Below are 27,470 nucleotides of genomic sequence, written 5' to 3' on the forward strand. Positions count from 1 at the left end.
AATAAAAGAATTGTCTTCATCAGTTCAGCTCTAATGTCCAAAATGAAAGCCACACGTGTCATAACATTTCTTTTGTTTTCCTGTAGAGATCAACCACTTGATACCATCCGATTTTATTATTTGAAATCCAGATGCACAATAGTTAAATAATTACATGATAGTAAATCATATGCCAGGATGCAAATCTATGTACAATGTAAAAAGTGCATTGTGTTAACAGAAAGAACATGGGCACACTATCAGAGGTAAAATGTCAAAAGAAGCCTCCGGTCAAGGTGGGAAAGGGAGAATTCTCTCAAAAATCAGACTTGATTTAAAAGAAACATTACCTCTTTTCAATCAGTACCATCAATCAAATGTACAATATTTATTTGTATGATCACATCTCTCTTATTTTACAACATCGATTTTAGAACATACTACTGTGCTTGGCGTAAAACATGAAGGAAATCAGTAAAAATCTCTTTCTGAACAAAAAGGGCTTGTCTCATTCATGAGACACCACCAATATGGTTCGTTATACACTTGTCACTTTAGACATACTATACACTGCATCGGTTTTGTTGAAAATTTGTTTTCAGTTCTATAACAGAGAACCAGACACTGTATTGTGGGAGTCCTTCATGGATCTGCAACACACTGTAAATGCTACCTTCACACGCATATGTCTCTGTTGACAGCAAATGAAAAGCAGGACAATAACAAAGCAATCTTTGCTTTCTTTGTGGTTCATCCCGGAATCTGTCTGAATGGATTAATTACATAGATAGGTGCGGGACAGTATCACAAACTGATACATCAGGCCACTGAGTGCAGGAGACAGGATGAATGTACCAGACTAGTATATGACAAGATTATTGTATCAGTTTTAGGCCACATGGCTGCTGTCCATTAGTGTGGGTATGAGATGGGTCTCCCTGTCCAGAAGGCAAGTCAGTGTGCACACTATCAAAGAAGCGACGGGCGAGGAAGGAGGAGGAACAGCATTTGTCTTCTGGGGATGTTGACGCTAGAGGAGTAAAGGAAGGAAAGTTGTTTTCCTTTTGCATCCATTGGCAGGCAAAGTTGAACAGGCGATTCCCTGGCTCTTCTTTTTCTCCTTCTCTTTAAAACCCAGCTCTCCTCTCATTATTTGACACAAGAGGGCCAGCTGAGGCCTCCACAGGCAGCAGAAACGATAATGTAAAGGACCACCTGAAACGAGCGCAGACACAGAGTTCAACGATTAATCACACAGTGAGAACATACAGTCGCGACACACAGGAGGAATTCCTTCAAGCGATGCTGAAGAACCCTCTTATGATACTAGTTAATGATTTATACAGGACAGCCGAGCCTCATCATAGCTGGAAATTAAAACAGTAGTAGTAATAGTAAGTAATGACTGTATCCCACAAATAACCAGCATCTCACCAATTCCCCACTCTGCACGTACTCACCAGGCACACCAGCACAATGACAACAGTCAGCTTGAGGTTCTTCATACACATGGCTCTTGCCAGGTTACGACTTGTGGTCTTGAATGTGACCGACTAAAACATAGTAGAAGGAGAACGTAACGTCAGTGACAATATTTGTGGATGAGAGATTGATTCGACTACTGTCAAAATATAAACTTGTATACAGCATATTATCAAGTATCAGAAAACAAGTAGGACGAACGGGCTGCAACCACACGTCTTTAAACTCACCGAATCAACCAGATTTTCTGTCTTGTCAATCAGCAACTCCAGCTTCTCTCCCCTCTGAGCTACCAAGTCTGTAAAAAGACACAAAGAGAGCCCAAGTTCACTTGGGAGACACAAAAGATCCGGTGTAATACGATTCAGATCAAATGGCTGGTGAAATCTGACAGACGTTTGAGACAGTCGTCCTCCAGTTTTCATCAGAATTGTACATATTATGTAAACATTTGGTCAGAACACTTCCTTTGGGAATGATGGCCAACAAGTACCAGTGCTTTCCTGGCACAGCATAATGAAGAGGTCACTGATGCATCCACAACACACTGCATTCATTTAAAAATGAAATAATGCCACTCACACATTTCTGATTCATTATTATCTCATAGCCCTATATCAAAAAGAGGTCCTTTATGCATCACTGCACCACAGGGAAACTCATGAGCAGCTCACCTATGTCACGGACCATAATGCCCTTCAGATCATCCACCTGCATCTGAGTCTCAGTGAGACGATCTGATCCTCGTGGGTCCGAGTGGTGTTTCTACATAGAGAAATAAAGACAGAGGAAGGTAGGGGGGAAAAGAGGGAAATTGAAAGGAGAGCAAAGGAGAAGAAATTGTGTTTTGTGATTACTAAATCTGTATGTGTTTTTATATAGACTAGAGAAGTAGTCTATAAAGAAAATGTTGGTCAATATACTCAGGCTCTTGTCATACTAACCATCTGAGCTGCCAGTGTTGAGGAGAACTCACTGTTCATGGCGTAAGGCAGGGCTGTTTGTGCTCGCGACCCGTACGTTGTCTGAAAGCGCTTCTTGACCTCACTGAGGAAGCTGAATGCCCGTGACCTCTCAAAGTCCTTTAGCACAAGAAAAGTTGAGTGATTAAAGTAAGTATAAAGTAAAGAGCCAGTGAAATAAAAAAAAAAAAGGCTTTCTGTTGTTATAGGCTCAAAATATTACTTCACAAACATGGGCTGGAGATGTATTTGGGTGCAATAATTGAGTGGCTGGGTTACTAAACTGTACTCTATATGTAATTATTCGCATAGAGTGCATCATGCAGAAGCAGGTCAAACAGCATGAAACAAATTACAATCTCAAAGCTATTTCAAGGGACCTTTTAATATCTATTACTCAACTTCCCCACTCACCCCTAAACAAATAAATACATGAATATCTGAGCCAATCATATACTTACATCATCAGTGATGCACAGGTATATGATTCTGTCATGGCAGATGTAATGGAAGAGATAGCTAAAAAAAAAAAAGAATAATCATTATAGAAATACAGTTGAAAGCACACATTTTAATACAGTACACTACATGCATTGTAAAATGTCTAACATTTACCAACGTATAAACAGTAATTAACGGGGTGTAACCCTATACGACACTGGTATTCTTCTCTCACCGCTTCACTGACAAGATTTTTGAGTGAGGACACATTGCATTGTGCCTTTGTGGCATGTAATACCGCATTATTGTTTCAGGTTGTGGTTTCCTGCAGTACACCTTCTGTAAGCTCTGATATCTGAGCTTTTATTGATCTAGAGCTGGTCACATGCTTATATACGACGCTGCACCTAGGAAGGGAATGCAGCGGCCTGAAAATCCAGATTACTTGGACACAAAACCCCACTTTTAAAGGTTTCAGAGGTGTGTGAATGTGCATGAAAAGACCCTGAGTGATTAAAGTAACATCACATATAAAAATGGTCTATAAAATGTCAGACAATGGTGAAAAATGTCAATCAGTGTTTCCCCAAAAGCCCAAGATGATGTCCTCAAACGTCTTGTTTTGGCCACAACCACAGAAAGAAACCAGAAAATATTGACATTTAAGAAGCTGGAATCAGAGAATTTGTACTTTTTTATTCTGAAAACATTACTCAAACTCATAGTTGCCGATGTATTTCATAGTTGCAACCCTACTCTGATGACAAGAACAGCCTGTTTTTTTATGAGCATAGTCATAGTTGAAAACTGCTGGCAACCAAAGTTTACACTTGCCCGAGGAACCAATGGGGGTAGGTCTCCTTTTGTAACTTGTTGGTCAGGTATTTTATTCAGCACTCTAGGTTAGTCTGCCACTGTTTTTACCTATGATTCAGATTCATTCTTTATTGTCCTCGATGGAGAAAATTTGTTTTCGCAGACTGTACCAAGAGCACCTTCAACACGAATAATACACACACATTGTACACATACCTACACATAGTACACAGGAGTATAGCATAATAGGTAGGTAGATTTATTTTGTCACAATATAACAGGTTATAGAGTGAAATTGAGTTTGTAACTCCCCTCTGCTTTGTAGCAGACAATATACATTAGTATAGAAGCAATAATAGAAATGGTGAACAGAGATAAACTATATTCAACGGAGCAGTGCTGAGGATGAATTTGAGTTTAATAGTCTGATAGCGTGGGGGGGAAAGCTGCTCTGCAGTCTGGTGGTGTGGCAGCAGAAACTTCTATATCTCTTCCCAGAAGGCAGCAGGGTCAACAGGCTGTGGCTGAGTGGGTACTGTCCTTTAGTATCCTATGGGATGATGAGTAGGTGACTGCAGAGGACTGTGTGTGTGTGTGTGTGTGTGTGTGTGTGTGTGTGTGTTCATCCTACCTGCCGTGGCTGTAGGTCAATTTGTTATTCTCTGATGGGATTTTGGCCAAAATCTGTTCAGTCACTTCCAGGAAGTTTCCGCCACACCACGCATGCCTTGCCAGGATGGTGGTTCCACGAGCCACCACAGCAAACAGGATTGCCATGGCAACAGCTGGGGTTTCAGCTCAATCACTACACGAACAACGATAACAGTGAGACGTTACTGGAGACGAGCAGAAAGGGCTGGGGAAAGAGGAGGTTGCTCAACAGAGATGAACTCTGGTGAAACATTTGAGTGTTACGTTACAAACAGGACAGAAATGAAGGAAGGTTTGTGTAACGTTAACGTGTGAAACTAACAAGTAAGTAATTGGACGTAGTTTCACGCGCTAACGTTAGTGGCCACTAAATTAAAACTACAAGCTTAACTTAGGTTGTCACGAGAAATGAAAATGAAAGCAAGATTTACGGTGGCTGCAAAACAACGGACCAGCTAGCTGTTGTTCACCACTGGACATAACGGCGTTAGGTAATTTAGGCAACGTCAACTGTTTATCACAATGCCACCAACTACTGCTTATAGCTAACCCAATCAACGGTGATATATAATAACAAATCAAATACCTCGATGTGTCAGCGCGTTTCAAAGTAGCTCATTTAGTGCAAATTGCAACATCTAAAGAGATTTCCTGTGCTAGCAAACTAGCTAATCCCGTTCGAGTGACTTCTGCTGTGCAAATCCTCCAGACCGGAAACGAATTCGTTCTGCTTCTAGGGAATGTAGTTCTTACACATACCTTGGCCTACCTACTTAATTGTAGTGTTTCACTTTGTCAACTACATTTTTTTTACTTCCTGCTACGCCGTGTGATCGTCACATGTTTTTACCTACGTCACGTTATTGCTACAGTTGTCATTCATTGGTTTATTTTAGCCCTTGTCAAGGTCTTACAGGCAACTTACACGGTTGCAATGGATCTCTTAATCTATTGTTATCGGTGATTGAATCTCTCGCTTTAAACATCAGTTTCTCACACAATTTGCAGTACATGAACACTCATATGTGCAAAGTTATATCAATCGAAGCCACAAATTATTACTATTCATAAACATTGAAATGAATACTTTAAATGCACATCAACATTACTGTGGAGCGCTGCTACTCTGTAAATTGTACAATTAGTGGTACAACCCCGAGGAAATATGGAACATAATAGGACAGATAAACATTAAGTGATTGGACAAACATCGTGTCCACTTTCTTTAGACGTAGGTATAAATAATTAAAGGTATTACCTCTCCTCTGTGTTTTCATGTATGTGAGGTTAATTTATAACTTATTATATTAAGTCTTAAAACAAGACAGAGCGAAGCGGCCTTGTCATTTTAATTTTTATCTTTACCAACACCATAGAGTTCTCGTTCATTGTGTCTTGTAGCCTATAAGGAAATATATTTTCCCCCAATTTGGGTTGGATGTACAAATATGTGTCTCTGTGGCTCCCAGCCTTGCTATTCAAGTATGTTTCAACCACTGAGACAACTCATTTTTAAAAGAAATGACAGATCAATGTAAGTTCAGGCCTGTGCAGGGCATAAGTTACTTGCAAAGCTGTGAGCTGGAACTGCAAAGTTAGGAGGGGAAAACATCCATCCATCCATCGTCAACCGCTTATCCTGCGTACAGGGTCGCGGGGGGGGCTGGAGTCAATCCCAGTTTACATTGGCGAAAGGCGGGGTACACCCTGGACAGGTCACCAGTCCATCGTAGAGCGGAGAGAAAAACATTTAATGGTAAAAAGAGCATGTGCGCAACAAACACCCTCAATACACCTGCAAGTTTGTAGGACAATACTTCCACCACTAAAACTATTTCCCCCCTGTTTCGTAGCAGTAATTTCGTGTTATCATCATCATCGTCATCATCGGCACTTGCCCTGTCAGACAACGGTGAGGGCTGAAACTCCACGAGGTCTGCACTGACAGACAGAGCCGTAATGTGAAGCATGGCCGGGGAAGGTGAAAAGAAGCCAGTGCTGGAGATGGTAAAAAAGAAATAGCCTTGTGTTCTTTAGTATTGTATACAGCTATATTGCTTTACCATTTTTAAACTCTGTAAGAACATATTCGGCTAATGGTTGCATTTCGACCGCCTGTAAACTTCCCACGTGGGTAGCTTCAGACGCTAGCAATGACAAAACAGCTTATAGCTGAAACCCACACTAACATTAAAAGCTGTTCTCTTTAATGTTAACCATAATTTTGGACTCAGTGGCGGTACCATACTAAAGCTAAGGTTACCTGAACTAGGGTTGCCACCCGTCCCTTAAAATACTGAATCGTGCTGTATTTCACAACTAAATAGCGCTTTGTCCCGTATTTCCGAGTTGTCTTTAATGCAGCATCCCATGCAAATCATCCCACTCGCATTCTGTACAGACTTGCCCTTTTCTACCCCTGATTGGGTAATACTCGATGCCATTGTTTGTTTGATTAATACCGTCAGGTTCAGGGCCAGTCAGATAAGTGAGGGTCTCTTGGCAGGGAGTCTAGCTGAAACAACGGCGGCGGGAGCAGCAGCTCGAGAAACCCCCTGCGTCCCCTCTGTAACGAAAGCGGATTCAAAAGACGACGAGTGGGAGAAATCAAATAGCCTACTTGATGAGCATCAAGCCAAACTGCACAATTTGTTGGCCAGTGTCCTGTGTGGTGCACGGTGGCCTGTCAGACGTGTGACAGCATGCCGAGGCAGTGTAATGACTTAATAAAACGTACTATTTTTCTGATTGATTACACTGCATTTCATATGCTGCCTATTTGTTAAGAAATGTTACAATAGAAGTGAGCTCTTCATCTCTCTCAGCTTTGAGCAGTCCTGTTCATAGTTTTACTGTAGCTGTTTGAAAGACAAACAGCTGCTTAGTGCTGCAGGAGTAATGTACTTCTGACAAGAAAACATTTATAAAAGGAAGTAGGTCTAACATGCTCCAATACTAGGCCTACTACTTCTGGTCCACTGATATTCATGGTAAATCCTTTGCAAAAGTCTTTCCAGTCGAATCCTATCATAGCCTATTTATAGTTAATAAGTTATGAACATGACTGCATCTGTTCAAACTGATTTCAATAGCAGATAGCTTATTATAATGTCAATTGATATCAATCTTAATACTTTCCTGAAAACATGTTTTAAGTTATGATATACCACCACTGGCACACTATCGGACCTGTCGTTGCCGGGCCCCCGAGGGTTGTGACCCTGGCTGCGGCAGGCATCCCTTATTCTTCTGTATTTAAGGTGGCAACCCTACCTGAAATGTCAATCACTAACCACATTTTCTGTAAAGTAGGTAGCCGTAGCTGACTCAGTTTCTCCACTGGGGGCCAGTATTTAAACAGACAAGAGTCTTCTCTAAATTTGTAAATATGCTTTTCAATATGTTCAACTGATGCTTGTCAATGTGCATATTTAAGGTAAGTATTTAATGTATTGACAGTGCATTCCCCCCAGCATGAGACTGATCGCTAAGTTGGCTGATGTTTTTGTTTTCAGTTGGATGTGTGGAGTAAAGTTAGTATTTCTGTTGTGTCTTAGGTCCAGGCTGATGGGGCTGATGAGGGCTGTGTGACATTTGTGCTGCATGATGAAGACCATACCCTGGGCAACTCCCTCAGATATATGATCATGAAGACGTCAGTGTTTTTTGTTGTTGTTTTTTATTTTCCAAATTGCTGCTTTAAACTCAGCATGTTGTGGTCACTGGTTTAACAAGTCTTCTTTAAAAAGATTTTTCAGCACTGCTCCCATTCCACATGTTTGAAGTACTATCACTGATGGCTTAATTTGTGATTTGACTGCAGCTGGAAGGGACTGTTTTTCCCTGTCAACCCATAGAGATCATTCAGACTATTTATAATAATCATAACAAAAAGGGACTCTAAAGCAATTCCATTTTGTTCCGAGTGTTTTTGTTATCAGCCTGTTCATGTCAGCTGGGATGACTTGATAGTGGAAAAAATGTAATAACACATAACACCCCCTAACACATTTTAAGCAAAACATTGATAAGAATCACAAATCTTGCTTTCATTTTCCTGTTTTCCATCAGTGTGGATGTGGAGTTTTGCGGCTACACCATTACCCATCCATCTGAGAGCAAGATCAACTTTCGCATTCAGACACGAGGTGAGAGACACCCCTTAAAGCCCTTTCACATCTACTTTCTATTCTTTTCTTTTTTTTACAATCTAGGTTAGTTCATGTGTGTGCATACATGCATAGGACAGCTAGAGAGTAAACATTTTTGGACTGTGTCGCAGAGTGAACATGTTGATTAAAGTCTGAAGCCTACGGACTTAAGCATCCCCATCACATGGACGTACTCTGCAAGGCTTAAGAAAACAACTTTCTGTTATTGAACTAAATTTTAAGATGCCTGGAAGGTCTTCTGTCATGGCTTCATCACAGAGAGATACAATTACCTTCCAGGCACCAGGAAAAACCCAAGTTTCCGCTTTGCTTTCACATAATTAGCTATATTTCTATATTTATTTCTGTCATTATAATTCCCCACCATGACCACAATGAAAATGGGTGGGTGGAAGTCCTCCATGGCAGTCAGGAGAAGAAGGCCAGGACTGCAGCTCACAATTGGTGATGGCTCAGTGGATAAGACACATGCATTTGGGAACCAGTGCTTAAACACAGATTGCAAGTGGCCGTGTCATGTTTCAAAAAAGATGGTCCCTTGTGAACTGTGTCGAAATGTGAGGGTCCCACAGGGCTCTTGCATGCTGATGCATGGGTTGCAAATATGTCATTTGTTTTGATTAGTGAGTGAGAGGAAATGATCCAGTGTTGTAAATTGCAGCTTGCATGTTTCAAATTTGGGGACTCTGAACAGCATCTCCCTCTTGGTTTCTCTGGTAACTCTGGCAGCCCTGATCATGGCAGCCTCCACTGTCAGTGAATGTTTTTGTTGTTACTGTTTGTGGTCGCTGTTTTCTTCAGAGGTATGTCTTCTTTCTATTCCAGGGGGAGTTCCAGCTGCAGAGCCGCTGCGGAGGGGCCTGAATGAGCTCAGTGATGTTTGTCAACATGTTCTCAACACCTTTCAGGTAAGCCAGTGTGTCCATTTGGTTTGGTCGCATTAATCACCAGCCTCTTACTGAAAAAAAATGACCAGCAGTGGTTCGATATTGATTTCTGTGTCATATGGAAAATCAATATATTGGTAAACAAGTAACGGCACATGCATAAACATGTTGCATTGTTAGGAACCACAGTCCAACCCACATTTGGCCAGTTTAGAGAGAATTCTTAAAGTCACATTTTCCGTTGACTAGCCACGAAAAGATGGATGGCAGCTGATCCTTCGTAGTTTCAAAAGATTGTGTACTGAGCAGGAAGTATCATTATCCTCATCCTGCATCAGATATCAGCAACTTCTGCCCCCCTGAAGGGTCCTTAATCTCCACCCACCACTCAGGAAGGCAAGCAAGATATGAACCTTAATTTCCACACACACATGGAAGATTATTATTTTCATGTGGGATACAGAAGAAACCCTGGGTTGTCTTGTTGGCTCTGTATATTAGCCCCATGGTGAAAGGAAAGTCAGCCAGCACTGATTAGTTTTAACACTCCCCACACTATCTCAACTTCAATTCTGTTTTATTTCATTCCAGGCAAGAGTTAGTGAGTTCAAAGAGAGGCAGGAGCAACCCATGGAATGAAGAGCATCAAATATCTGTGACTATGAAGCTGTTAGAACTGTAAAAATGTTATCTTTATATTTCCCTTTTTATATATCTACTAGTTAGTGTTAGCAATTAGTGTTAGTTTGATCATGTCACATTCAAACATTTGTACAGTGTTTTTTGCATTATGTTGGAATTGGTGTATGATGGATCATAAATGTGTATGATAAATGTGACTTTTGTTTGTCCTTAATTTTTTGAACAATTAGAAAAATAAATTTACAACATTAAACTAATTCGACAAAGACTTTCATTTTCGTTCTTTCTTTCATTTTTTGGAATTTCATGGAAGGATTTCTAACACGAATAACAGTCTGCCATTTGACTTTTACTGTAATATTTATTTTCACAACTACTTATGTAACACTGTTTGAAGGATGTCCAAACCTAAAATGATGGATCTTTCAAACACCAAATTGCTCTCATCTGTCCTTTTAAGCCATGTGTATGATGAGTGAAGGAAGAATTGGAAGCTAGAATGTCCTTATTAGCAGAGGAATGTGGTGCGAGGGACTTCATACAGTGCCTGGAAGACGGAGAGGGAAAATGTGGGGAGACAAGTGTAAATAATGAGGTTAAAGTTATTTGAGCCTAATTGTATCCCTCTGTCAGTCACATGTTCACGCATGGTTGACTGGGTATGAAAGCTGGAACATAATATGAGGACAAACCTCAACTATGACTCATGTTTGACAAAACTGCATGTGCAGTATGGGAATAAAATAATGAAATATATTCTATATTTATAAGATATAACCAGTTAAGGATCATTTTTAAAATCAGTCATTTGGCATTTTGGGAAAATCTGCTTATTTGCTTTTTTGCAGAGAGTCAGGTGAAAAGCTCAATACCGGTCTTTTGTCAATATATGTGTAAATATGTAGCTGGGCTTAGCACAAGGGCTACAAACAGGAAGAAATGTTTAGTCTGGCTTTGTATGAAGTAATGGTGCAAACATTTCCAACATTTATAGTTTGGAATAAACAAATGTGTTAGATATTAACTGATGGGTTATAATATATATCTCTTTGTTGAACCGGGGTCACGTGCAAACCAAAAAAGATATTACAATATTGACAAAGTGTAAACAAACACAAAACTACTTTCTCAAAAGAAGAAAGCGATCAAGCAGATAAGGCGATAATGAACACAGGTTAAAGAAACTAAAGGGGCTATGTTCAACACTGACTGAACAAGTATGCAACTAAAGTCCTCCCTCCACTGAGGAGGTAAATACAGACACATGGGGTGCTTGTCAAGTCTCTTAATTGCACCACGTTTCCCCTCACTTGCGTCTTTTCCTTGCGTCTGATGCCGCGTTCCAGACCGGTCGGAACTGGGAAATTTCCAAGTCGAAATATACGATTTCTGACTTCAAAGCGTTTCAGGTGCATTGTAGTGCATGATGCCAAATGTAAACAATAAACATGGCTGACATTGAGCTGACACTTTTATCCAAAGTACATGTCAGAGGTCACACACCTCTGGAGCAACTATGGGTTAAGTGTTTTGCTCAGGGACAATGGTGGATGGGTCATAGTGGGGGATTGAACCCAGGTCTCTCACACCAAAGGCATAGCCTCATCAATTGCGCCACCCCCCATGACAAACTTATGTTTCTTTGGCAAGTTAAACCCTCAACAGTGCACTTGGTGTTAATTAAAAGGATGGCAATTTTATTAAAAACAAGTGATACCTACGTTGCTCGTTAACTGTGTATCCTTCTCAGTTGGTAATCTTTAAAAGTCTGCTGAAGTTGTAGGGTATATTTCACATGTTTTCACATTTCTGGGCAGTTTTTACATTTTCTTGAATAACTTGGGTAGAGAAGATGACTTTCAGAGATTGTTTACTGTAACCAGCTACCTAATAACACTGACAAAATATCATTTTACATGCAGAACAAGTTTTACTATTTGATACTAATATGTAGGCTATTAATTTAATTTAATACTTTACTTTGGCTTTTAGTTTACCATTTACAATGTGTGCTTCATGGGAATTGTTGTGTGACGTCATTCAGCTGCTACTCGTGAAGTCAGGGTACAAATTTTTTCTCCGAGTTCACAAGTAGGAAATCTTAATTCAGGTGACGTGTCATAGTACTTTTTGTAGTTGTTGTTTTTGTGTCCTGAATTACACATATGATGTTTGTCAATTTAAAAGATACATTTTAAAGTCAAGAAAGTCGCAATTTGTTGTAATACTTTTGAGGTGTAAGACTGTGAAAATACATAATTACAAAGACCACAAACCAAAAAGTTGCGTATGTGACATTGTAACTGTCAATGACTGAAGCTAACGTTACTGAAGTTAAACAAAAAACTGAGAGGATGATGTGATAAAAAGGACCAGGAGACGTTGGATTAAACATATCAGATGAAATATATTTCTGCGTGGAATATAGCTAAGTTATCTAGCTAGTAGCAAGAAAGCAGTGAACGTTAGCTAGCATTACCACGCTAACATGTTGCCGACATATGTTGTGCGAGACGAGAGATGTAATTCACTGAACGGGTTTCACACAAAACGACATGTAACTTTACTGTTTTATGACAAACTGTGATTTTATTGACTTGCAAAATTATATTTTAAATTGACCAACATCATATGTGTAATTCAGGGCTCTATTCTAACAAAATAAAAATAAAAGTTGTCTCTAGCCATTGACTACCGTACGTATTTTTCCTGAAATATGGGCCGGAAACGGAAGCGAGTGACTTAGGCTCTCTATTCTTATGAACTCCAGCAAATTATTGAATTATTGTTTTATAATATCAGTAAACATTTTAACATCACAGACCATTAATTTACTATAGCCTACTTAATTAACATATATTTGGATTACTAATGTGTTCTATTTTAACACACAGACCCTAGGGTCATAACAATGTGATTATTTTGGATTTTTGTTTGCACTACAGTGAGGATTATTAATGCAGCAGTGTATGTCTTTCAACTACGTAGATTATTGTCAGTCTGTGTGGTTTGTGAGATGTGAAGAAAAAACCCCAACAAAATACTTTTCTCCAGTGTTGCTAAATACTTTTCTCTCTAACAAGGACATTTAACCTCAGAAGCAAAACTTTTTGAATTACTCTGGGGCGAAAGAACAACATAGAGTAACCACCAATAATAATAATAATAATATTTTTTGCCTTGTGGAACTTTCCAAGAAACAGCTTGACTCTGTAACATGCGCTGCTATAGAAGATCTTTTCTGAAATATGATAATCAATTATCTCCGCAAACCAACTTTTTGGAACTGGCCCCTGGCGCCTAATGTCTAGCTGTCTAAAGCAATAATTTCAAACCAGAAAAATCCGTCTAAATGGTAATGTGTCACACATTTGACATTTCTTTCTCTGAAATCAGATGTAAACTAAGTGTAACCATTTGACATCTTTTCTTTCCCTGAAATCAGATGTAAACTAAGTGTAACCTTTCCTCCAAAAAACTTGCTTTGAAGCCTGTGACATTATATTTAACCTTTGGCAAGCTGTTAATAACAGAGATGATTGTTTATGTTCACGCCTGTCTATAGTGCGCCACAGCTGTACCATTTGGGAAAGTTGAGGGTTTTTTTTGAGCATTTATAAAAGTTATTTTATACTTATGTAACTGATACTACAAAAGAGATGTAAAGCACATTACATGAAACATTTGCAGAAAAGTCAGCAAGCCCTAAAAACTGTGAGAACGATTTATCCTTTTCATACACCTTACTTAAAGGTGCCCTGTGGAGTGTCCTTGTAAACAAACAAAAATAATCTTTACATTCAGTGTTACTCACCAAAACGTGTGTATCCATCAGGCCAAACAAATATGCTGAATGCACCTTCCTTGTAAAACATTTCATAATTTAAATCCAGCATTGTTTACATCCACCTTGACTCGCAGAGTTTAAATCTACGTTTACCGTCTTCTTCTTCTTCTTCTTCTTCTCTGCCTTTGCTGGTAAGTTGCAGCATATCTTGGTATTACCACTACCTGTCAATCCATGGAATAGTGTGAAAGCATTAGCATGTATGTATATTTCGTCACCCACACCAGCATGTGTGCACAAGACAAACCGGGGACCCACTCATATAAAAACATCTCCATAGCACTACCAGAGGTCAAAAACTCCACAGGGAACCTTTAATATATGCAGATGTATTGCACAACATGTAAATATTATGTCAGCAATTATGCTGCATCAATAGTAACAAGAAAGGACTCTAAATACATACACTATACTTTAATTGTTCAATACATAACTCAAATCCAACAACACAAATGCTATAAAATAATATTTATTACAGCATACTCAGCAAACACCAGCCAGTATTCATATTACATTTTATCTTCAACCTCAAACTACTTCTAAATGTCTTAGCTTATAGTCCCTCTAGAAAGACAGTCCAAAAGCTGCTCAGACCTTCCAGTACTAAAAGCACATGGCGGAACTAAAAAGACATGATATAGTGAGTGAATGCCAAAAATTTCAGAATTTGATCACTTCTTCTGTTTTTCTGTACATGGCCCACAAACAGAAAAGTTTGGCCACCCCTGACATAGATAGATATGTTGAGCGAATGAGTCACATTTGCACCATTGCAAACTCTACTACAGGAGCAAAGGAAATATTTTGTCAGAACATTTATATATTATATTACATAAATCAAGACTATTTTAAATGCTGCAGTGTGAACACCTTGTCTGGTTTCTCAGGACACATGTGGTTATTGGTTTGATATAGGAAAATATTTCCAACGCCATATCTTAGTCACAATGTACTGAGAGACAAAGAAAATCACCAGATAAAATGGATTCATCTTGTGCTTGTATCAGTATAGCCTCTCACTACTGCCAGTGTTTGATTCAAACTTTGATTCATTTTCCCCCAAACGATAATTCTAAGAATCCACAATCCATGTCTTCTGATGGAATTAAGCTTGCCTTACTATCTGGCACAACCTGCAGCTTCTTCTCATGTCTGACCTTTTAAAGAGCCCATAATTGGGTTGTTTGTTGATGTTTTGGCATCAGAAGATTTGTCTTAAGTGCGTGACTACTGAGTACGTGTGTATTTTCTGGCCAAAGGGACATCTTTGTAACATGATCACTCACTGATAGAGGTGAGATATTTGGAAATAATAAATGGACAACTTATGCTGGAAGATAAAACAAGTCAAAACAAATGTGTTTTGTAATATTTTCTTAGAAAAATAAAAGCTACATTGTAAGACACAGGTTAAGGCTTTATTCACAGTGGAAACCACTTACAGCCGCATGAATACTGCAATAATAATATTACTAATAAAGACCTCTTCTGCGAATTGTGATGGGAATCATCTGGTATTTGTCAGTGTTCTCAGACAACAGCTGTCCTCCACATGACTTAAAGCAGCAATGATTTCCAGATAAAAGACGTCCAATGTTACACTCTCCACATGTAAGGCACGTGGTGGGGCCCATTTTACTCTTGTATGATGTCACCAGGTCTCGCGGGCATTGACGAGTTCAGTGACAAAATGCAGTTGATTGTCAGATAATCAGCTACTGATTTTGTTTATATGCAGAGGCACAGTCGTGCATTTTTTATTAAAAAAAGGCACGCACAGTTAAAGCTTTTTGTAAATAACTCACAGTTTCCCTCTATCTTTCCCCGAGAGGTATTAAAGCTTCAACAGGCAGGACTCATCAGCGCTGTTTTACAAACATGAAGAACTTAGGCTAGATATAATCATAAAATAGGTCTGCTATCTGCACGTAGATAATCATGTACATTTATTTACATGTGGCTTTAATAACCAATCTTTAGAAATGTATTTACCATGTTGGTCCACTAAGGGACTTTTAGTCCTCCGCACAGGCCTCGGCAGATTTATGTAGCCTTGGTTTTATCGTAGTTTTTGCAGTTAGTATTACAGCCTGAAAAGATACAGTCCTGTTATGTCGTTCATCTGTTTGGGATTGATCTTTCAGTCTGCTGTGAGTCCTGTAGAAGTTGCTCCATTTTCCCCTCCTTACTGGGATCTGATTTGCAGAGAAGAGGTGTGTGATGAGTGTGTGTGTGTGTGTGTGTCTATGAAGAGCTTGTGTATTTCTGACTGGAGCGGGAGCTGGAGCGGTCGAGTCCATTCACGTGATAAGAGCCCTTCCAGCGTCCTCCTGAACCTCTCTCATCCAGGGGAGATGTTCTGTAGCACCAGCAGCACAGGCAGGACTATGAGACAAGAAAAGACACACAGTTATTCGCTTTTAGTTGACTGAATCTGTTGATACCATATTTTCGGTGCCAGTGTGTGCCCTCTTACCTGGAAGCAGTTTTTAAATTTCTGGCTGACAAAGTAAAGGGCAATCGGGTTAATGCAGGAGTTTAGGGAGGCCATGTTGATGCCGATGTAATCCATCACTAACAGGAAGCTGGCAGGGAAAGGGCAAAGTTCACAGTAAAGACTACAGGAAGGCACAGAACATAGAACAATGGACTCTTGTGACATTTGCAGTGCATTTGAGTCGCCTACTGTATCTGCGTGCCTACCTGAGCAGTTCACAGCGGTTGGGGTCATTTTGGTTGTAGATAGTTTTCTTCAGAATACGGCTGAGATGAAGGGGCAGCCAGCAGAGAGCGAAAATTAACACGAGGCAGAACACCGTCTTCGCTACTTCCCTCCTCTACACACAAAGACAAATATTGATGCTGCTGAGTGCCTCCGTTTTTCCAAGTCTTATGTTTATAGTGGTACAGAATGACAGCAGCAGTCATTTGTATGTGTACCTGTTTCATGTGGTCATTGAGTGCGATGCGCATGCCTTTTTTGCGACTGAGCATTTCACTGGACATGAGCGTGTAGAAGATTCCGGTGCAGGCCAGCGGGAAGCAGAAATAGAAGCCAAACAGCCACCAGTCTTTCACATCCTGGTAGAACTGGAAACAGAAAAAGACCCTGTTAAATAAAGTGCTATAACAAATACATTGTTACAGACGTTACAAATGTTTCTATAGAAGTGAACTACACAACTTCCTATAGACAAAAAACACCTTAAATTTCATTGTAATAAGAAAAAGTCGCAACTCTATTTCTATAATAATCAGATGTGTGTTTCATTTACAATCTTATCTCACTGAGACAATATTTTATTCATATAACTAAATAGTCAACAAGCAAACAATATTAATTGTAATACAATCAATAAATGCCAGAACCCAAAGGCAATATATGTGTGTGTGTGTGTGTGTGTGTGTGTGTGTGTGTGTATACTTGTACTTCCTACATAGTAAGGACTGGAACAAGATTTTAACCAACAGAGTGAGGACATTTTTTACGTCAAGGAAGGACGAATTACGTCAAGGTTAGAGTAAGGGTCTAGGAAACATATCATGTCAACGAGGGTCTATAGGTTCACAGCTATAGAAGTACAAGGATAAGTGTGTGTGTGTATTTACATATCAGCTTTATACTGTATTTTCACCGTGTCCTGTGATTCCTTCAGACCCTTCTGGTTTAAATAAACTTCAAGTATTCACATATTGGAAATGTCTGTCTTGCTGTGCAGCTGTATGAAGATACCGTGAATATGATGAGTCACACTCAGATGATTTGCATGCAGCATTTACAGTATTGTTTTACATTTTGGAACCACTAACTACTTGCTGGCAGAGCTTTAAAAAGAGTAAATAAATCTTGATCAAAGAAACACATTAATTATATTGTTGCTGTTCAGACGATGTGCTTTGAAGCGAATCATCCTGTTGACATTTGAACTTGAAAGTCATTTTTTTTCTTTCCCTATTTTAGCCTTAACAGAGAGATCTAAATCAATGTACCATATGTTTGTTGGACAATAATATAATATATATAATAACATGCATGCCGCACTTTGAAGTCAAGTTATTTTGATAATATTTCTGTGAAAGGAAGACGGATGTATCCAGCTGTTTATATGTCGTTAAATTAATATATTTAGATTTTCTTATGCTCAGAGATAACTTATGCTCTCATTTTAAAATCAACAAACTCTTTCTGACTTTTGGGTCCGGTTGTATCTAGATGGTACTATATTTGCAAACTATCGCACGTGTGCACTTGATTCATCACAGTAGAACTTGTCTCTGCAATGCCAGATATACCGGACGCCACTTAAAAACGTTTTTGTTTTGTCGAGTTTGAAGTGCATCTGCAGTCAAATAAACAAGAAAAGCAAGACGAAATTTGTCAACAAAGAGCGACAAATTGTTTGGAAGAACTGGTAAACTTGACAAAGGCTGTATGAAGTCAGGTAACATAGCAGAAAGAGTGACAAAGGCAGGAGGTTCTGGTGGATGACTGTGTCAAATAGAGGATTTTAAACTAGGAGACTGGGGTTTGTGCCCCATGTGAAAACTAAATTGATGTTTTAATTTTTGACTCAGTTGACTTTGGGGTTAAAAAAAACATTATTCTTCACTTTTTTGGCAACAAAACTACTTGGTTAGGTTTAGTAAAATATCGTGGTTTGGGTTAAAATAATAAGGCAACTTTGAATTTGGGTTTCACATAAGACACAAGCTCTAACTCTTAGGCAGATAGTCCTGAAGGCAAGCTTCACCCAGGTGCAGAAATAATGTGTTCTGGGGCTGGGTGATGTGGATTATAAATATTTTCTCCCAAATATTTTCTCCCATTTTCTCCCAAATAACAGCATCAGTTAAATGGTGGTTGAGGCCATTTTTTCTCTCACCTTCAGAGATCATAGGATACAAGGTCTTTATTTTGAAGCCTGCTTAGACACAGGTCTTTATTTTTACTTCCCTTTGTTTGATAATGTTTTAGTATGAGGTCTCCTTGCTTTCTGATCTGCTCCTCTTTTACCATGCTAAAGTAACTGCATTATGCTGTTAATACCAATAGTGCAGTTTTTAAAATATATTATTTTAATCATTTCCAGATATAGTGGTCAAATATCTTCAACATTTATGTACCTGTTGCATTGGTGTGATAACTGAAAACAATTAGCACCTATTATTTTGTATCTGACATTCATTCAGAGAGACTAATAGGTTTTGGGGCATTCAGTCATTTCAGCTATTAACAGACTTTGACCACCCCAAAAATCCCGTGTTGGAAGAAAATAATAAATAACCACATTGAAGGAAGTAAATTCATGAAATTCATGTTACAAACAACAGCACATTTGGTCTTTGTGAATGGAAATTATATATGTTTTTATTTGAGATGTGAGATCCAATCGCAAGTGGTCACTCAAAAAGCATGTGGAGACGCATTCTAATGCAGGTGTGAACTGGCGTACTTGGAGCTTTCCAATTCTGATTGGATCAACCAATACTAGGGGTGCCGCAATTTCGATTCTAAATCAAAAACAGGATTGGTGATTCTCACAGTTTTTTTTTCTCTTTCGTGAAATTTTCCTTTAATTACTTTGGAGAGTCTGTGACTGTGTGGGAGAGGGAACGCGAGTCTCCTGCAATGAATAACTATAATATGACTAGATCTGTCATATCGCTCATCAATTGATACTCGAATACATTGGTTATTTTTGATATATAACTCAGCCGTGCTACCTTCATAAAGCTGGTGGTCTGTTCTGGATGCAGCAGACACACTCGCAGCTTGTTGCCTCTGTACGGCATCTCCAACATGTCGAATGCCAGTGCCTCAGGGACTGCGAGCAGCACAGCAACCAGCCAGATCAGAGTCACCTCCACTGCTTTCCACAGAGGGATCCCCATCCCCTTCACCCTGCTCCATGATGTCACTGCATGGTAACTACGCAAACAGTATACAAACATAGATCTATGCATTGGCTGCTTCCAGCGCTAATGTTTGTCGTGTGTAGGGAAGTATTCTACTTACCGGTCAATACTGAGGGCGCACAGGCTGAGGACGGTGATCCCCACTGAAGCTTTCTGGATGAACGGCATCAACTTACAGACATACACGCCAAATGGCCAGTCCTCGGCTATTAACTGCAGAGAAAATAAAAGGACCCAGACATAGAGGAAAGACATTTATAATGAGAGAAATTTAAGAAGTGTCACCTGTGTAAACACATGGACAGACCTCCTGAGGTTCATGTAGGGGTCCCTTTATACTCGTGTCTTTCATTATTACTAAAACAGCTAATGATAAAATCAAAAAGACTGTGGTCTTTCTCCCAGGGGTTATAAAATCAGTTCAGCAGATCCTGTTTTTCATTCAATCTCATTATCATCTTTAAAAATAAAATAAAAATACCTGAAGTGCAGGACCTTTAAGGCAAATAAAATTGGAATCAGAGTGATTATTACTCAGATTTGCCTGGATAAAATGCAGCACACCATTCCAGCTTCGGCTCTGATTTGGAAAATGAGACAAGCTGGAACTTCTGACTGGCACACAGTGGACACAATCATGGTTACAGTGAGAGTTGCGCATTTGGCATTGACTGCATTTGCACCCAAGCCCCCTAGATAGTTTCACTTCAAACACACAAGGCAAGTGAGGAAAACAAAGACATAGTTTTTCCTCAAACCCCAAATGCTTAAGTTGTCCCTAACTGTTGGCTCGCGTCTGCATTTAGTGAGTTTTTTAGTTTGAATGGTCCCTTGTAGTCTAGGTGGGAAAGTCTGCAGAGACTAGGAAATGAACAAAACCACACAAGACACACTGAACATATAGAGACTAACCACAGCAATTAAACACTGCTAACCACAGGGTGCTACAAGAAAGGCGTTGAAACAGCTCACCCATAACTGTGAAAGTGCAGTGCAGGGAAATTGTTTCAGATAAAGATCATACTAAATTAGACACAGACCCAGGAATGGGTAATAAATTTAATTAATTGGAAGTTGTGTTTATCGCATATTGCCAAAAATGCCTGAATTGTTGTATTAGTATTTTATGTCATGTGAAAAAGCTGTATCTTATTATTTTAAATTGAAAAAATTCATTTGATCCACAGCTTTGATATGACAATGAAAACGTTATTATCAGTTCCAAAAAGTTGAGTGTCTTTGAACTACAGACCTGGCAGAGATCATCGGTCCCATGCAACAAACAGAGGAAACACTGGAAACATACAAACAGACAGACACAAACGATAAATGTGGTCACCTTAAACACATTGATGGGTATGGCGATGATAATATAAAGCAGGTCCCCAAGTGCCAGGCTGCCAATCAGGACATTGGGTCCGTTCCTCATACACTTGTTCTTATATATGATCCTGAGCAGTGATGAGTTGCCGATGATCCCCACCACAAAGATCAGACAGGATACGATGGTGTTCACATACTTGAACGTGTGCTTGATCTCTGTGGGCTTTATGCACATTGGGGGGAAGGAGCCCCGTGGCCGAGCCGGCTGTAGGGGCTGAATCGGGATGGAGGCGTTGTTCTTGGAGGGTTCTATCACCTCGGGGTCGGCCTGGGAGTCGCGCACAAACCGAGAGGCTGCGACCTCCGCGACCATCAGGAGAGACAGCAGAGCGACGGCCCTCATCCTCGCACGAGCCTGGCACTCACACAGTAAGACGTTCCCCCACTCAGTCTAAAAATACACACTCAAAGGCACTCACACACATACATATTCACACGCTTACACACATTCACACAACAGGCCTTGCTCCGGACCTGGCAGCATGGGTCTGAATCTGTGCTCGTTTGTCCTGCAGAGAGAGTAGACGAACCATCATGTTACATGCAAACACAATATGTTTTGTACAGACATTCATGGTCCCCAGAGGATGAATCCTAACGACTTGATCTCTTGGATTTTCCTCTAGTGCCTCCATTGTGCTTTTGATTAAAAATGTCTTGGCGACTATTGGATGAATTGCCATGAAGTTTGATTTACTCATACAGTTCTCCCTTGGGAATTGTCACTTTGGTGATCCCCTGGCTTTTCATGAAAATGTTAATTTGTCCAACACTTTGGTTTGTGACACACAAACATTCAGATAAACACAGTTTAACCAACAATGATTTCAGCATTTTCAGCAATCAATGTAAGGTTAAACAACACGGATTCTGTTACATAATGCAATGTACTGGCTAAAATTTTACCCAGATTCAGCATGATGGTATTTATAGCCATTAGCTATAGCCCTGTTGTTCAGTAGACTGCAGTGTTGTCACATGGTAAACAAGGTTAACGGTTAATAGTTAATTCTGTGATTTAATAATCCCACAGGTATCCATTGACCAACATGATTCCCGAAAAACTGGCAGCCTCTAATGCGTGTCTGTTTTCAGTTTCCTCTCTTGCTAAACAATCAAAAGAAAAATGGTTCTTTATATCTTGCTGTGACTTTCTTATGTTGACTAGACATATATCTACACGGGGGTGAGAAGTTTTTGTCTCATTTGGCAAGTCTCCAAATTGACACATTTAATTATTAGGGAAGGGAGAAGTAAGTTTGCATGTCTGGATGGGTTGTAAACGACGCTGCTGTGTGTTAATGAATGTGGGGAGACAGTCATTGTAATCACTACATTCCATTAAATGGCATGAGAGCAGTAACAGAACATGTACACAATGTATGTCATTACAACCCCAAGAACATTTATGTATAATTGAACAGTATTATAAAATAAAGAAGAGGGTGTGAAACATCCAGAAAGAGCGGTGGACAACAAAACACAAAACAGACAAATGGAATAGTGATAACGGAGTTTAGGGTTAGGAACAGCGCTTCTGTGTGTCCTGTGTGTGTGTGAGAGAGATACTTTCTTTCCCTCACAGACGACCCCAGCTATTCTCTGAGCCTCTTAAGAATCACGTGTAGCCTACCAGCTTGAATGCCCTGGGGCGTCTTTTGGGATAAATAGCCTTATTGACAATCATGGTAATATCAGTGCACACACACACACACACACACACACACACACACACACACACACATACAATCTCTCTATCTCTGAGCAAATGTGCTTCGTCTGGAAAGGCAAAGGTTTGGGGACAAATGCTTACTTTACTTTTTAATGATCACATCTAAGAATGTGGTTACACCATAAAAACGCACATCCACCCACACACTCTCTCTCAAACTTAAATGACATTTATAGTTGCATTTAGCTCGGAAACACAGAGCCCCATTCTGTTCGCACACACAAAGACACAAAATCACATGGATGAACTCACACACAGTAAATCAGTTTTGAAAAATGTGGCCATTGTCCACACATATCTTCTATGATCTGAATGATACCTTTGTGCTACCTTATTAGGCCATGTTAGAGCAGGATTGTCTGATCTCATCGGAAAGCTGAGTTTTAATTGGGATGATCCTCTTATTCTGATAGATTTTACTTTAGAAACCATCTCTGACCTTTAGCTCTGCCTCGCATCTTAGAAAGAAGGACATGGAAAGTTTGCAGTCAGCAGAGTGAAAGTGGAGCGGATACTAGTGGTGGTCAGAAAAATGTGTGTTGAAATGAGCAGAAATAAATACAAATGCAGGAACAGAATGGCAATAAAAGAGGCCAAGATTGAGGTGAATGACAGTTTGATCTACTGTAACGTTTTGAAGAACAATTGGAGGAAAAGGAAAGCACAGGGATGACAAAGTCAAGGGGAGGAAGGAAAGAGTGAGAGGTGAGGTGCCTGAGAGAACAGAAGTCATGAGTCACAATTGAGAAATAAGTGTTCAGTATTTTATTCTTATTAATCAACTAAACACCAACAAATGTCAATACAATGAAGTGAGAAAAAAACTAAATGTGACTTTATCCTGAACTTGTAAATAGTAATGTGATAATGTGATGAAGTTTAATAACCAGGAAGAAACATGATTCAGCATCTTGCAAGAATATAATACCACGGTGATTTTCTGAAGCTGCCTGCACCAAAATGTAACATATTCTTGTATTTAGTTGCAGTGGTGGAAGAAGTACTTTACTTAAGTAAAAGTGCCAACACCACATTGTTAAAATAGTCCATTACACGCAAAGTGCTGTATTTAAAATTCTACTTAATTTTAAGTACAGAAATGTTATCAGCAAAAATATGCTTAAAGTATAAAAAGTTACTTGTACTTGTTCTGCAATAAAATGTCCCCTGTGACAGATATATTACTAGTTACAGCTAAGGTAGGTCAGCCAGTCAACTCTTATTAATGAAGAAGGTTTCAGGAAACTCAGGATGACTTAAGCAGCAACATGTATTGAAACTCGGGTGAGGAGAAAGGACAAAGCATCAGAGAGTGAGAACACCGTGTAGTGCCAAACTAAACCTGAAGATCCTTCCTTGTTTACAGTTTTTATCCCCCTTAAACCTATTGAGATTTCCAGATGTGTCCAAATAAGGTTGTTCTTCATCCAGTACATGTCTGAAGAGTCTATTGGATATTGGTTCAAAACAAGACACTTAACTGAGTAGCCTAAGTCACGCTGTAATTAGCAGGTCACATGTAATACTTTCTAAGGAGAGACAGTCTGTCTGTAAACATCTAAGAATGAAGAACACCATATCTCTTGTCTTTGACCTTTGAGGCAAAAAATTCCTTCATAGCAGGCGATTTATTTCAGAAGCATTTTTTTTATATATATTCTCTTTACATCCCGACAGCAATCAATAAATCAAATGCTCTGCACAGAAAATGTGTTTCGGGGGCGTGGCTTTGGAAGGAGGCCAGAAGGTAGGGGATGGGATTTTGTTTTCAATTGAAGACTTTCAAAATCGATGTCTGTAGCTAGTTTCTCCAAAGTTGCCTACCTCAGCTTGATACTGATACATGTGTGTGTAACCAGCTTTTTACTTCTGTATCTGCTCGAGGTGGCGCTAGTTTTAACCTCCTTATGTACAGTTGGCTGGTTTAGTCCAGTGGTTTCCAGCCTAACGGCCATGGCCCTCCAGAGGGTCACAAGATAAATCTGACATCTGACAAACATTTACATTTTTTTTTGGTTTGTTTTTTGCTTTTCTCTAATCTTTGCTTTTATTGTGAAATATTGGATAATTTGACCTTAGTGGGACTCTTCCACTTTAAACTACTCACATGGTTTCATTTAAACAGTAATTTAACCACATTAGAAGTTTAAAGGGGAAATGTCTCTTTGGTGTAGCTGCCAGGAACTTTTTATAACGCAAAATTATAATTGGAAAGGTAATTAGGAACTACAGCTTTCAGATACATGTAGTGGAGTACAATATTTCTCTCTGAAATGTAATGGAGTAGAAACTACTAACGCATTAAATGCCTCAAATTGTACTTCAGTACAGTTCTTGAGTAACTGTCGGCTACTTAGCTACATTCCTCCATTGTTTAGTTGTATGAAAAACTTAAATAAATACACAACTCAAATATTAGCTTACAGGAACCTAGGACACAATTGCAACTGTAAAATCTAACGCACTATACTCTTGCAACAAATCCTACATATGACGCTTACACTGTTTTTGGCGAATGTGTGTCACAGAGGTCATTTTTGGTGTTTCATTGACTTTGCAAGGTGTTCCTGTTATTTTTTCCTCCCTCTCTTTGGAATAACAGGAACACCTCATGGTCATAACAGGAATGCCTCATGTGAGTGAAAATGCAAACACTAATCCTGCTGGCCATGCTGCTGCAGTTATTATTATTACTCCTATTATTATTATCAGAAAATTTGCTATCATTAGTAGAACTATTTTTCATTTTCACTGATATCTGCACAGCTAACATCAGCCTATGGTCTAGACCTGCTCTATATGAAAAGTGCAATGAGATATCTTCTGTTATAAATTGATGCTATATAAAACTGAATTGAATTGAAAGATGGTTTAAATATGGGAAATTATACAGATGAATGAGTCAAAATAAAAAAATACCAGCAGTTTCAACTCCACTGCACCTAATTTGCACCTAAAAAAGTGTACAAGTTTAGCATTTTCGATTCGTTGCCAAAGTGTGAAATCTAGTTTTTCTGCCAGTTCCCGGAGTTTAGTGTCTCCACGGTGCAAAGATCCAATAAACCATATCCATGTGGGACAAAAGGCCAGTAAACTAAGGATAGTTTCATTTTTCTGATTTAAATAATTGTGGGCAGCAATACATATCCATAATTTGCCAGATCATCTTTAGGGCGCTGCATGAGGCCAACACGTAAAACATAAGCTGCACATAGTGAAAGAAACTCTGGATGGATGGATCAGACTGTGATGATTCCAGCTACAAATCAAACCTTTTGTTTTCACCTGTAGCATCCCTGAGGCTCTATAATCCAACACACTGGCTTTAAATAGGTTATAATTCAACAAGGCGAAAGACTGGATGCAGTTTAAGGGCAGTACATTTATGAAACATAGCTATACTACATTTCATTGCAATTCCTGAAACTATGAAGCATTTCACGAAGACGCAAGAATACTGTTAAAATCACCAACAAAATGTAGCTGAGTAGATTCACAGATATATTCCACTGCAAAAACAAGATAGATAGATAGATAGATAGATAGATAGATAGATAGATAGATAGATAGATAGATAGATAGAGACGCAGTAACGTGCTGGTGAAGTTCTCAGTCTAAACTTACCGGACCGCAGTGTTGTGTGGTCAAAGCCAAAGTTTTCCGATCGATATTCCAGCAGAGTTCCACTAATTAGTCGGATGCTTTTATATGAAAATTATGATTTATTTGTGTGGTTAAAGCAGGGAAAGTTCACAATGTGTCCAGTGTGTCCCGCTGTGCGCCACGGTCCTCCGCTCCCTGCTCTGGTAGAGCTCTGACGCACAGACGGAGGGTGCGGGGGATATATAGCCACAAGCCGGGAGGCTGCACAGACAGCCAATCATATTGCAGACACGAGCATCCTTGCCTCTCCGCTGTCAAGGCGCAACTAACAAGCACTATGAAATTTTTTTAAAATGCTTTTCCTGAAGCTACTTATTTTGTTATTGGGCTGATGACCAGTGTCGATACACAGTGGAGATGGAAGAGGAGTTGTCTTATCTGACATGCTGTAAAGCTGTTTCACCCTGCAGGGCCTCACTTTTTATTTTAACACATGATACACACATTGCTCACATTCTCTCCAAGCACTTTTAAAAAAACATCCAGGTCGCCTACTTGTTGGATCCAGTTCAGCTTGATCAGATTTCATTGAAAATTTATGACTAACACATTTCTGACTATGATATATGATAGATCTGGCAAGAAGTTGGCTCCCCTGCAACAATGAGTCATTTGTTTCAGGTTGATGGGTTGATGTGAAGAAGGGATTGTTCTTTTCATCAATTTTAACACAGAAAGGCTTTACTTTATTTCTACTTTTTCAAAGGTCCCATATTGTAGAACGTGACGATGATCGTGATTATTATTGATTATTTATTTTGTCTAGCAGTGATTCTGAGGATGATGTCTGTCTAAAACTGTTACAATTACTTAGGTGTGAGTGGCCCCTTTGTCATTTTTATCTTCAATGTTGTGCAACTGTTGGATTTTCTTGTAAGTATTCAAAAGTTGCAGCAG

The 27,470-nt window shown here is 39.4% G+C and overlaps 3 protein-coding genes across 4 annotated transcripts; 1 reads left to right on the forward strand and 2 right to left on the reverse strand.

The window, feature by feature from the left end:
* Positions 1-97: 97 nt before the first annotated feature.
* On the reverse strand, positions 98-5,074 carry sybl1 (synaptobrevin-like 1). Its single transcript, XM_038698573.1, has 8 exons — positions 4,918-5,074; positions 4,312-4,485; positions 2,885-2,942; positions 2,406-2,543; positions 2,136-2,226; positions 1,692-1,759; positions 1,440-1,532; positions 98-1,194 (listed from the first exon to the last, which is right to left on the reverse strand). Exons 2-8 carry the CDS (start codon positions 4,455-4,457, stop codon positions 1,129-1,131), a joined length of 660 nt encoding a protein of 219 aa, XP_038554501.1. The 5' UTR covers positions 4,458-4,485; positions 4,918-5,074; the 3' UTR covers positions 98-1,128.
* Positions 5,075-6,186: 1,112 nt separating this feature from the next.
* Positions 6,187-10,300, forward strand: polr1d (RNA polymerase I and III subunit D). Its single transcript, XM_038698574.1, has 5 exons — positions 6,187-6,338; positions 7,889-7,986; positions 8,403-8,479; positions 9,329-9,411; positions 9,982-10,300. Exons 1-5 carry the CDS (start codon positions 6,300-6,302, stop codon positions 10,027-10,029), a joined length of 345 nt encoding a protein of 114 aa, XP_038554502.1. The 5' UTR covers positions 6,187-6,299; the 3' UTR covers positions 10,030-10,300.
* Positions 10,301-14,278: 3,978 nt separating this feature from the next.
* On the reverse strand, positions 14,279-26,733 carry LOC119888663 (endothelin receptor type B-like). 2 transcript variants are annotated; one of them, XM_038699340.1, is made up of 8 exons: positions 26,535-26,733; positions 21,048-21,687; positions 19,896-20,008; positions 19,604-19,808; positions 16,820-16,969; positions 16,583-16,716; positions 16,356-16,464; positions 14,279-16,264 (listed from the first exon to the last, which is right to left on the reverse strand). In XM_038699340.1, the coding sequence occupies exons 2-8, from the start codon at positions 21,519-21,521 to the stop codon at positions 16,124-16,126; spliced, it is 1,326 nt and encodes a 441-aa protein (XP_038555268.1). In that variant the 5' UTR covers positions 21,522-21,687; positions 26,535-26,733; the 3' UTR covers positions 14,279-16,123. The 2 variants fall into 2 exon arrangements, with proteins under 2 accessions (XP_038555268.1, XP_038555269.1); XM_038699341.1 differs by having other exon boundaries at positions 21,135-21,687; positions 26,535-26,732.
* Positions 26,734-27,470: the final 737 nt, after the last annotated feature.

The sequence above is a fragment of the Micropterus salmoides genome, unplaced genomic scaffold (genome assembly GCF_014851395.1).
Source record: "Micropterus salmoides isolate LMB-PRFRI ecotype aquatic unplaced genomic scaffold, ASM1485139v1 Ms_hic_scaffold_5, whole genome shotgun sequence".
In the NCBI taxonomy this organism is placed as follows: Eukaryota; Metazoa; Chordata; class Actinopteri; order Centrarchiformes; family Centrarchidae; genus Micropterus; species Micropterus salmoides.

What these genes read in the sequence shown, in the direction of transcription:
- LOC119888663 (XM_038699340.1), bottom strand. Translation starts at nt 21,521, where the DNA reads ATGAGGGCCGTCGCTCTGCTGTCTCTCCTGATGGTCGCGGAGGTCGCA. An exon ending in GGACCGATGATCTCTGCCAG is followed by an intron (nt 20,009 to 21,047) that starts GTCTGTAGTTCA and finishes TTTTCTCTGCAG; the next exon opens with TTAATAGCCGAGGACTGGCC. An exon ending in AGACCACCAGCTTTATGAAG is followed by an intron (nt 16,970 to 19,603) that starts GTAGCACGGCTG and finishes TTCTGTTTCCAG; the next exon opens with TTCTACCAGGATGTGAAAGA.
- sybl1 (XM_038698573.1), bottom strand. Translation starts at nt 4,457, where the DNA reads ATGGCAATCCTGTTTGCTGTGGTGGCTCGTGGAACCACCATCCTGGCA. An exon ending in CATTATGGTCCGTGACATAG is followed by an intron (nt 1,760 to 2,135) that starts GTGAGCTGCTCA and finishes GTCTTTTTACAG; the next exon opens with ACTTGGTAGCTCAGAGGGGA. An exon ending in CAGAAAATCTGGTTGATTCG is followed by an intron (nt 1,533 to 1,691) that starts GTGAGTTTAAAG and finishes ACTATGTTTTAG; the next exon opens with TCGGTCACATTCAAGACCAC.
- polr1d (XM_038698574.1), top strand. Translation starts at nt 6,300, where the DNA reads ATGGCCGGGGAAGGTGAAAAGAAGCCAGTGCTGGAGATG. An exon ending in AGAAGCCAGTGCTGGAGATG is followed by an intron (nt 6,339 to 7,888) that starts GTAAAAAAGAAA and finishes GTTGTGTCTTAG; the next exon opens with GTCCAGGCTGATGGGGCTGA. An exon ending in ATGTTCTCAACACCTTTCAG is followed by an intron (nt 9,412 to 9,981) that starts GTAAGCCAGTGT and finishes ATTTCATTCCAG; the next exon opens with GCAAGAGTTAGTGAGTTCAA.